This window comes from Pelophylax lessonae (assembly GCF_965119305.1).
Source record: "Pelophylax lessonae genome assembly, chromosome: 5".
NCBI lineage: Eukaryota > Metazoa > Chordata > Amphibia > Anura > Ranidae > Pelophylax > Pelophylax lessonae.
In genome coordinates, this window is record NC_138772.1 from 74,557,342 (window position 1) to 74,569,764 (window position 12,423).

General features: G+C 45.0%; 1 protein-coding gene across 2 annotated transcripts in view; it reads left to right on the forward strand.

Annotated features, from left to right (window-relative positions):
* ARMC3 (armadillo repeat containing 3) overlaps window positions 1–12,423 on the forward strand; it is a gene marked incomplete at its 5' end in the record, with an annotated part of 128,636 nt that overhangs the window by 47,516 nt on the left and 68,697 nt on the right. For both annotated transcript variants that reach the window (XM_082259096.1, XM_082259097.1), the window contains 2 exons: window positions 238–390; window positions 475–580. In XM_082259096.1, the coding sequence (XP_082115222.1) occupies window positions 238–390; window positions 475–580 (259 nt within the window). The remainder of the gene's footprint in view (window positions 1–237; window positions 391–474; window positions 581–12,423) is intronic.

Here is a 12,423-nt window from a genome sequence, read left to right on the forward strand (position 1 = left end):
GGGGTTTCTATCTGTGTGGACTTCCCGGAAAGGATCGGATAGCAGCGGGTGTCAGCGGAGATGTCACCGCTGACATCCGCTGCTCCATAGAGGTGCATGGAGCATCCGATCCGGTCCGCCTAAAAAAAAAACTGACACGCGGACCTGATCGTAAAGCCCGTGTGAAAGGCGCCATACAGCTTGATGCCTAAAAATTAAAAAAAATGTATTTATCCAATTTGTTCTGATTGCTTACAGCCGAGAACAGAAAATTCTTCCATGAACAAGAAGCAGAGAAAACCCTGCTGTACCTGCTGACTACTGATAATGATGGGGTGAAGATTGCTTCATTGCAGGCTATCTCCATTATGTGTTCTAATGCGGCTAGTAAGGATGTCTTTGGTACGCACGGTATGTTATCAAGCTGGGTAATGTGCAATGAGTTGTATGCAGCCGCCCACTACACTGAGCTAATAAGCTGTATTCTTCATTTAGGAATCCCTCCGATAATTCATTTATTGAACAAGGACAGTGCAGAGCTACGAGAAGCTGCAGCCTTCACCCTGGCCAATCTTACCACTGGTTCCCCGAGCAATGCCAGGTAATTATCTGTCCTTAAAGTTACCAGAATACTGATGCCTTGTATGCCCCTGAGCATCTGCCCACTGAGCAGCAATATATAGAATCCCCCCTGTGTTCTCCACTTGACACCGGTGACATTTGCCTGACCTTTATTCCGTGTGATGGGAGAATTGGACAATATTTGACGTCTCTCCACTGGATCAATTTTAAAGCCGGTCCTCGTCAGCACATGTCACAGGGAAGCGTGCTGTTACATACAGAAAAGAAGCCGCTTATATGAAACAGGTTGGGAAGGTGGATGGCTTTCCGTCAGCAGCGGTAAAATTCTTTGCCTTCAGGAGTTTTGGCAAAGGATCAGGTATTGCACAATAATAGTCTGAAATGTTGTCATGAAAGGTCAGAACGCCATTCATTTCTAAGTGTGTTTAGGGGGTACCATTTAGAAAGGACAATTTAAAGGTACACTCTAAATGACATTTTTGCTTTTGATCTGGTTTAGACCATAACACAGCTTACCTGTTTAGTAATTTCATTCCTGGCTTTTATTCATAGCATTGTGTGCCCTTATCTTCTGAATGATCCTGAAATACAGTCTGATGAAATGCAAACCAAGGGTTCTGTGGTTCAAGGGCTCAATAGATTCTTATCCACACTCAATTTCAGGGGCATCAATGGATTGTCAATGAGGTGCTCAAAGTAGCAAACCTTTTACAGAAAAAAAAAAGTAAAAATTGTTGCATTATGCGGCATTGTAACACCTTGGAAACTTCCAGGACATGTCTGACCCTGTGGATAGATCAGTGTTTCTCACATTTTTTTCAGTCAAGGCACACTTTAAAATTATGGACAGTCTTCAAGGCACCCCATTCTAAAATGTAAAAGCCAGGGCTGGGACAAGGGGTGGGCAGAAGGGAAGGCTGCCCTGGGCACTGTGGTTTCATGTGAGGTGGGGGGGGGGCACCACAAGGAGATTTTTTTTGGGGGGGGGGGTTATGTTGTAAGGGGCATGTATTGTTCTAAAAAAGGAAATTTGGGGGGGGGGGGGAGTGCTAAGAGTGGTTATGTAGGGAGAAGGGGAATGGGGGAAAGAAGATCTGTGCTAGCTGGGGGGATTTGGGGGAGTTCTGGGGGGGATTTGAAGTGGGGGGGTGTTGTGTACTAATAGAAGGAATTTTAGGGGGTAGAAGATTTGTGCAAGGAAGGGTGACATTTTTTTTGGGGGGGGGGGGGCATTTGAGCTGGGAGGGATGGGGAGGCAAACATTTGTGCTGAGATGGGGAAATTTCAGCAAGGGGTGGATTTGTACTGTAAGGGGGGGAAATTTATGCTTGGGGGGAAAGCATGCTGATCAGCGCTCGGTGCTTTTATGGGGGGATTTTTGCTGACACATAATGCTCATACATCTTGAGGGGGGGCGCAGTTTGGCATGTTCGCCCAGGGCTCTAGGTGACCTTGTCCCGGCACTGGTAAAAACAATTCTAATAGTTTTGCATAATGCAGCAACATCCACACATAGGACACCCAACGTTAGAGGTGATTTTTACTTCCAAAGCAAATACACTTTTGCACACTGGTACGCACTAGTATTCCAATGTTTCTCCTCTCCCTTAGTCAGCTAATGTCACCTCAGTGCTGATAGAGAGAGGCAGATGAGGGTCAACAGACCGTGGAGGCAACAGACCTCCTCCTTATCAACTTTTACTGTCATAATGGCTTTGTGTAACTAAAAGGCCGGCTTCATCCACCCATGGCATTTTGCCAAGGCACCCCTGAAGAAGCCTCAAGGCACCCTGGTTGAAAAAGGCTGGGATAGAAAAACAGAAAAATACACAGACTGCCTTAAAGGAGAACAGTCAAAGTTATTTTGGCTATACTTCTCCTGTAGGTATGGGGAGTTCAGTTTGTGTTTGATCAGAGCAGCGGGGGATAGATACAGCATCTGATCAATACTGCAGACACCTGAGTATAAAAGTTTTTTATTTCTAAGTTAATACTTCTCTTTTAAGCTGACCATGCACAGAGTGAATTCCAGCTGTTTTTTTCACTCCTCTGTCAAAAATCTTATGAGGAGCACTTGGTCTTGGCCAGTTTATGGTGAAATTATGTTCTTTCCACTTCTAAAATATGGCTCCAACAGTGCTCACTGGAACATTCAGACATTTAGAAATCCTTCTGTAACCTATGCCATCAATATGTTTTGCAACAATAAGGTTGCAAAAGTCTTGAGAAAGCTCTTTGCTTTTACATAGATAGTCAGGTTGAAAAAAGACACAAGTCCATCTGGTTCAACCAAAAAAAAAAAAAAACAGTAAAAACAAAAAACAAAACCCATCATGAAATAATTCGTGTGTGACACCTTGGTAATGAGACACATTTTTATAGGCCATCAGTTGAGACTGAACCGGCTGATTTTAATTTGCACTGACAATGGGCAGGATTGCTTTTTAATTTCTGATAGATTTCATCTGGTGTCTCGGCTTTCCATGCCTGTTTGCACCTCCCTTTCTTCATGTGTTCAAAAAACTTTTCCCCTGTGTCATTCCATTTTATTACACAACTTGCTTAGCCCCCGTTCACACTAAGGCGACCTGTGAGGCGACCTGGTCGCCTCACAGGTCGCCGTAGGTCGCCTTTCATAGGGAAGCTGCGGACCCGTTCTAATAGGAGCGACTCAAGTCGCTCCGACTTAGAAAAAGGGTCCGGAGCTTCTTTGGGGCGACCCGGAGGCGACCGCCATAGACTTCAATGTTATGAAGTCCGTGGCGGCCGCTCCGAGGTCGCGCCGCGCTGCTCGCACCGCGACCTCGGAGGTCGCCCCCCGAAGTCGGATCGCCCCTATGTGAACGGGGCCTGACTAAACTGTATTTTTTTGGGTTGTTTTGTTTGCATGGATTACATGGGTTGTTCCCAATGTGGTGAAAATTTCATGTCAATAGCAATATACAGTGGGTACGGAAAGTATTCAGACCCCCTTAAATTTTTCACTCTTTGTTATATTGCAGCCATTTGCTAAAATCATATAAGTTCATTTTTCTTCCTCATGAATGTACACATAGCACCCCATACTGACAGAAAAACACAGAATTGTTGACATTGTTGCAGATTTATTAAAAAAGAAAAACTGAAATATCACATGGTCCTAAGTATTCAGACCCTTTGCTCAGTATTTAGTAGAAGCCCCCTTTTGATCTAATACAGCCAGGAGTCTTTTTGGGAAAGATGCAACAAGTCTTTCACACCTGGATTTGGGGATCCTCTGCCATTCCTCCTTGCAGATCCTCTCCAGTTCTGTCAGGTTGGATGGTAAACGTTGGTGGACAGCCATTTTTAGGTCTCTCCAGAGATGCTCAATTGGGTTTAAGTCAGGGCTCTGGCTGGGCCATTCAAGAACAGTCACGGAGTTGTTGTGAAGCCACTCCTTCATTATTTTAGCTGTGTGCTTAGGGTCATTGTCTTGTTGGAAGGTAAACCTTCGGCCCAGTCTGAGGTCCAGAGCACTCTGGAGAAGGTTTTTGTCCAGGATATCCCTGTACTTGGCCGCATTCATCTTTCCCTCGATTGCAACCAGTCGTCCTGTCCCTGCAGCTGAAAAACACCCCTACAGCATGATGCTGCCACCACCATGCTTCACTGTTGGGACTGTATTGGACAGGTGATGAGCAGTGCCTGGTTTTCTCCACACATACCGCTTAGAATTAAGGCCAAAAAGTTCTATTTTGGTCTCATCAGACCAGAGAATCTTATTTCTCACCATCTTGGAGTCCTTCATGTGTTTTTTTAGCAAACTCCATGCGGGCTTTCATGTGTCTTACACCGAGGAGAGGCTTCCGTCGGGCCACTCTGCCATAAAGCCCCGACTGGTGGAGGGCTGCAGTGATGGTTGACTTTCTACAACTTTCTCCCATCTCCTGACTGCATCTCTGGAGCTCAGCCACAGTGATCTTTGGGTTCTTCTTTACCTCTCTCACCAAGGCTCTTCTCCCCCGATAGCTCAGTTTGGCCGGACGGCCAGCTCTAGGAAGGGTTCTGGTCGTCCCAAACGTCTTCCATTTGAGGATTATGGAGGCCACTGTGCTCTTAGGAACCTTAAGTGCAGCAGAAATCTTTTTGTAACCTTGGCCAGATCTGTGCCTTGCCACAATTCTGTCTCTGAGCTCTTCAGGCAGTTCCTTTGACCTCATGATTCTCATTTGCTCTGACATGCATTGTGATCTGGAAGGTCTTATATAGACAGGTGTGTGGCTTTCCTAATCAAGTCCAATCAGTATAATCAAACACAGCTGGACTCAAATGAAGGTGTAGAACCATCTCAAGGATGATCAGAAGAAATGGAAAGCACCTGAGTTAAATATATGAGTGTCACAGCAAAGGGTCTGAATACTTAGGACCATGTGATATTTCAGTTTTTTTTTTTTTAATAAATCTGCAACAATGTCAACAATTCTGTGTTTTTCCGTCAATATGGGGAGCTGTGTGTACATTCATGAGGAAGAAGAATGAACTTAAATGATTTTAGCAAATGGCTGCAATATAACAAAGAGTGAAAAATTTAAGGGGGTCTGAATACTTTCCGTACCCACTGTATCTTTAGAAATATATTTACCTAGAAAAATTGTGACTTGTTCAATACTTATTTTGCTCGCTGTATAAAGGCAATGAATTAGCCAAGTGCTATTGTTACATGCATAAATCCCTGTTTAGCCAGTCAGATTTGGCCCCCCTGTGCTTCTGGGTCCCATTAGCAGTTGTGTGGTCTCCTATGGCCATAGTCTTCTTGATGAAAGTTATGAAAACAGAAAGTTTCATACAGGTGCAATTTGATATGACATGAACCACATCCCAAAAAGGTATATCAATACAGCAGATACAAGAAAAATGGTGGGATTTTTACAGGATTTTTTTTCACTATCACCGTTAAAAAGGTCACACTATTTTGCATGCAAAAACAGTAAAATTAAATAAAACCATGAAGTGAAATAGCAGTTTGCTATTCCCCTATATAGGGTCTGAAATCCTAACAGACAAGCCCCAATACATCATACACTATGTTGCCAAGAGTATTGGGACGCCTGCCTTTACACGCACATGAAATTTAATGGCATCCCAGTCTTAGTCTGTAGGGTTCAATATTAAGTTGGCCCACCCTTTACAGCTATAACAGCTTCAACTCTTCTGGGAAGGCTGTCCACAAGGTTTAGGAGTGTGTTTATGGGAATACTTGACTATACTTCCAGAAGCGCATTTATGAAGTCAGGCACTGATGTTGGAGAGAAGGCCTGGCTCGCAGTTTCTGCACTAATTCATCCCAAAGGTGTTTTATCAGGTTGAGGTCAGGACTCTGTGCAGGCCAGTCAAGTTCCTCCACCCCAAACTCGCTCATCCATGTCTTTATGGACCTTGTTTGTGCACTGGTTTGCAGTCAAGTTGGAACAGGAAGGCGCCATTCCCAAACTGTTCTCACAAAGTTGGAAGCATGAAATTGTCCAAAATGTCTTGGTGTGCTGACGCCTTAAGAGTTCCCTTCACTGGAACTAAGGGGCCAAGCCCAACTCTTGAAAAACAACCCAACACCATAATCCACACTCCACCAGTGCACAAGGCAAGGTCCATAAAGACATGGATGAGCGAGTTTGGGGTGGAGGACCTTGACTGGCCTGCACAGAGTGCGGACCTCAACCCGATAGAACATCTTTGGGATGAATTAGAGTGGAGACTGCGAGCCAGGCCTTCTTGTCCAACATCAGTGCTGACCTCACAAATGCGCTTATGGAAGAATGGTCAAATATTCCCATAGACACACTCCTAAACCTTGTGGACAGCCTTCTCAGAAGAGTTGAAGTGGTTATAGCTGCAAAGGGTGGGCCAACTCAATATTGAACTCTACAGACTAAGACTGGGATGCCATTAAAGTTCATGTGTGTTTAAAGGCAGGTGTCCCAATACTTTTGACAATATAGTGTATTTTATCTTCATATAAAATATATATAGATACAATAATCCTCAATGATGCAAGGTTTTAGGTCTGCAGGAACTAGTAAAAAGTAATCCCAGCGGACCCAATGTGTTTTGCTTGCGATACGTCCCTTCCATGGACAGACACCCTAAAAATCACAGACCATGGACAGACACCCTAGAGATCACAGACCATGGACAGACACCCTAGAGATCACAGACCATGGACAGACACCCTAGAGATCACAGACCATGGATAGACACCCTAAAATCACAGACCATGGACAGACACCCTAGAGATCACAGACCATGGACAGACACCCTAAAATCACAGACCATGGACAGACACCCTAGAGATCACAGACCATGGACAGACACCCTAGAGATCACAGACCATGGACAGACACCCTAGAGATCACAGACTATGAATAGACACCCTAGAGATCACAGACCATGGACAGACACCCTAGAGATCACAGACCATGGACAGACACCCTAGAGATCACAGACCATGGACAGACACCCTAGAGATCACAGACCATGGACAGACACCCTAGAGATCACAGACCATGGACAGACACCCTAGAGATCACAGACCATGGACAGACACCCTAGAGATCACAGACCATGGACAGACACCCTAGAGATCACAGACCATGGATAAACACCCTAGAGATCACAGACCATGGACAGACACCCTAGAGATCACAGACTATGGACAGACACCCTAGAGATCACAGACTATGGACAGACACCCTAGAGATCACAGACTATGAATAGACACCCTAGAGATCACAGACCATGGACAGACACCCTAGAGATCACAGACCATGGATAGACACCCTAGAGATCACAGACCATGGACAGACACCCTAGAGATCACAGACCATGGACAGACACCCTAGAGATCACAGACCATGGATAAACACCCTAGAGATCACAGACCATGGACAGACACCCTAGAGATCACAGACTATGGACAGACACCCTAGAGATCACAGACTATGGACAGACACCCTAGAGATCACAGACTATGAATAGACACCCTAGAGATCACAGACCATGGACAGACACCCTAGAGATCACAGACCATGGATAGACACCCTAGAGATCACAGACCATGGATAGACACCCTAGAGATCACAGACTATGAATAGACACCCTAGAGATCACAGACCATGGACAGACACCCTAGAGATCACAGACCATGGACAGACACCCTAAAAATCACAGACCATGGACAGACACCCTAGAGATCACAGACCATGGACAGACACCCTAGAGATCACAGACCATGGACAGACACCCTAGAGATCACAGACCATGGACAGACACCCTAGAGATCACAGACCATGGATAGACACCCTAAAATCACAGACCATGGACAGACACCCTAGAGATCACAGACCATGGACAGACACCCTAGAGATCACAGACCATGGACAGACACCCTAGAGATCACAGACCATGGACAGACACCCTAGAGGTCACAGACCATGGACAGACACCCTAGAGATCACAGACCATGGATAAACACCCTAGAGATCACAGACCATGGACAGACACCCTAGAGATCACAGCCCATGGACAGACACCCTAGAGATCACAGACTATGGACAGACACCCTAGAGATCACAGACTATGAATAGACACCCTAGAGATCACAGACCATGGACAGACACCCTAGAGATCACAGACCATGGACAGACACCCTAGAGGTCACAGACCATGGACAGACACCCTAGAGATCACAGACCATGGATAAACACCCTAGAGATCACAGACCATGGACAGACACCCTAGAGATCACAGACCATGGACAGACACCCTAGAGATCACAGACTATGGACAGACACCCTAGAGATCACAGACTATGAATAGACACCCTAGAGATCACAGACCATGGACAGACACCCTAGAGATCACAGACCATGGACAGACACCCTAGAGATCACAGACCATGGACAGACACCCTAGAGATCACAGCCCATGGATAGACACCCTAGAGATCACAGACTATGGACAGACACCCTAGAGATCACAGACTATGAATAGACACCCTAGAGATCACAGACCATGGACAGACACCCTAGAGATCACAGACCATGGACAGACACCCTAGAGATTACAGACCATGGATAAACACCCTAGAGATCACAGACCATGGACAGACACCCTAGAGATCACAGACCATGGATTGACACCCTAGAGATCACAGACCATGGACAGACACCCTAGAGGTCACAGACCATGGACAGACACCCTAGAGATCACAGACTATGAATAGACACCCTAGAGATCACAGATTATGGATAGACACCCTAGAGATCACAGACCATGGACAGACACCCTAGAGATCACAGACCATGGACAGACACCCTAGAGATCTATATGGAGCACCAGGACCCTGGCTTGAAAATAATTTTAATTTTCCACTGAAAATGAATGAAAGAAGTAACAATAGGAAGTTCTCATCAAAGGCATCAAATGTCTTGTAAGTTCATGGCTAAAGGAAAATGCCTAAGATTCATCTTTTATATTTTGGTAATTATAATTTGTAATTACCTTTAACATGAATAATACAGCGAGATCTCATCTTAGCAGTCAGTTATGCTGCAGTCAGCTGAGAGTTACAGATTTCAAATTTAATATATATATTTTTAATTAGAACGTTACTGCCATCTGTTGGTAGATAGGCAGAATAACACTTCACAAATCTTCCAAAAAAAAAAAAAAAAAATACACAGGCTGCTACTACTGACCTCCTGAACCCCTGGCTTTAGTGCTTCAGAGACTCAGAGTCAGTGATCTGAGACAAGCATGCATACATATATGCTTTGAATCATTTAGGCCATAAATAAATAGGAAATGATAAGGATGAAGTTTGTATGAGGATAAAGTTTGTGCCTTTATAAACGAGTCAGCCATAGAAGATCCAGTATTATTCTTAAATGGGAGAGTCATTCACAGTAATAATCACCAGTTTAGTTATACAATGTCAGGTTATGTACAATGGATGTTTGATTGCACATTGCAACAGCACCTACATTAAAGTGGCTGTAATCCCTCACATGTACCCAGTGATGTGACTGGCCTCTGGTAATACACAGAGACTAATAAATACTTGTTGTACTTGTTTATCTGCAACCCTCTGCTCTCCAGAGCTGCTCAAAGTGTTCAGGTTACACAGCATTTTTTAGGTTCCAGAGGCAGGGGGTGGGGATCTGACGTGACGCAATGGCATAGAGCAGGGACCTGAGTGTAATCTGAGACCAGAATGGAGGGAATGGACACACTCCCCTCTATGTACTCTCATAGGGAAACATGCACAGTTTAGGCTGTTAATGAAAACTGCATGCTAGAGCCCCTGTCACCCATGAGTGCTTGGAGTCAGGGTCAGGAGAGGGGGATTTCTGTTGGAAGGGGGAATTTGGGGGGGGGGTGGCAGGGGTTAGGTATTGTGCAAGGAGGGGGAAATTTGCAGGGGGTCCTAAGAATGGTCATTTAGGGGGATTTGGTTTGAGAGGGGGGAAAGAAGATTTGTGCTAGGAGGGGGGATATGGGGGAAATTTGAAGTGGGGGGAGAAGATGTTTCCACGTATGGGAAATTTTAGGGGTAAAGTATTTGTGCTAGGAGGGGGTGAATTTTTTATTGGAGGGGTGCATTTGAGCTGGGGGGGGGGGGTTTGGAGGATGGGGGAACAAATGTTTGTGCTGAGAGGGGGGGGACTTCGGGGGGGGGGATTTGTACTTAGAGGAGGGGGAATTTATGCTTAGGGGTAAGCGTGCAGATGCTCAGTGTTTTTGTGGGGGGAAGTTTGCTGACACATAATGCTCATACATCTTGGGGGGGGGGGGGGCGCAGTTTTGCATGTTTGCCCTGGGCTCTAGATGACCTTGTCCCTGCACTGCTTGGAGATGCTATAACCTGTCAGATTTTGACTGATGCAGATAGCAAAGGAAGGAGAGAGCAGACAGAGATCACACTAGGAGTCTGGATTGAGGCATGTACACACTATAGAAGGATACGCTTTGTTTATTTTTAATTTCAGAGGTTTACAATCACTTTAAAGCTTACAATTCAGTTCTTAGCAGGAGTACGGTTTCAGATTAAGCCCTGCTTGGCAGGGGCTACTGTTGGATAGAATTGCATTGTGTGTACTTTGATCCCACAAAAACCCAGTTTGCTGGAAATAAATATTTCCCCTAAGAAAATCTAGAATTACAGAACAATAAAGCTGGTCTGTGGGCTAAACACGTACCCTGGAATTCATAGCTAATTAACTCTAAATTCCATCGTTCCTCTGCTCAACAATCATCAATGTGGGAGACAGATTTCTGTACCTTTGAGAAACAGGAGGGGGCAGTACTGAGGCTGGAGTGTCCATAACGCAGACACTTCATACTTAAAGCACAGTTGTGGGTGGGGCCACTCACCCTGCACTTGGGGCAGGGGAGGACTGGGGCAGGGGGGAAATTGCCCCGGGCCATTCTAATGCTCTGTAAAAAGGCTGCATCGCTTCTGCCACAGACATGCCTAAAGGATTCCTGCTGAAGAGAAGTAAAAAGTCCCCACTGCTGACCTACTGAGTGCGGAATGAAGACAAGGACAGCACGCAGACCTCAGAATACATATTGGCCTAAATTGATGAAAAAATTTGATTTTTTTATTTATTTATTTTTTTATTGGGAATATTTTATAGTAGAAAGTAAAAAACATTTTTTTTCCAGAATTGTTGCTCTTTTTTTGGTTATAGCGCAAAAAAATAAAATCCGCACGGGTAATCAAATAACACCAAAAGAAAGCTCTATTTGTGGGTAAAAAAGGGGCATCAATTTTATTTGGGTACAGCATCACATGACCACGCAGTTGTCAGATAAAATAACAGTACCGTATTGCAAAAAATTGCCTGGCCATTAAGGGGTAAAACCTTCTGGTCCTTAAAGCGGAGTTCCACCCAAAAGTGGAACTTCCGCTTTAGGGAGTCCTGACCCCCCGACATGCCACATTTGGCATGTCATTTTTTGGGGGGGGGAGCGGGTACCTAGTTTTGACAGGTACCCGCTCCCACTTCCGCTCAGAGCGCCGCGGCGCCCTGAGCGGAAGTTCTCCTCTCCCCCCTCCCTCCCTGCAATCTTCTGGGGCACGTCAGAGGTCCCAGAAGATTGCCGGCCAATCACGGCGCGCAGCGCGACTCGCGCATGCGCAGTGGGTACCCGGCTGTGAAGCCGCAAACTGTAACAGCCGGGTGCCCACAGCAGTGATGCCGGCGCCGAGGGAGAGGATCGAGGCTTCCGGCGGCCGCATCGCTGGACCGTTGGACAGGTGAGTAAATGGCTGGAACTCCGCTTTAAGTGGTTAATTCCATCTACAATTGTTAATTCATTTTTTTTTCTCAAGGCTGTCACATTGGCTGCATCTCTTATCACACCTTTACTGATCTACATTATATTAACAAAAGTATTGGGACACCTACCTTTACACACACATGAACTCTAACCACTTAAGCCCCGGAGGATTTGGCTGCTCAATGACCAGGCCATATTTTGCGATTCGGCACTGCATGACTTTAACCGACAATTGCGCAGTCATGCGACGCTGTACCCAAATGAAATTTACGTCCTTTTTTTCCCACAAATAGAACTTTCTTTTGGTGGTATTAGATCACCTGTGCGATTTTTTGCGCTATAAACAAAAAAAGAGTGACAATTTTGAAAAAATAACAATATTTTTCACATTTTTTTATATGAAATATGTAAAAATCTAAATTTTTTAACATTTTAGGCCAATATGTTTTCTGCTACATATTTTTGGTCAAAAAACCCGCAATAAGCATATTTTGATTGGTTTGCGCAAAAGTTATTGCGTTTACTAACTACATTTTTATTGTTTTTTTTTTTACTAGTAAT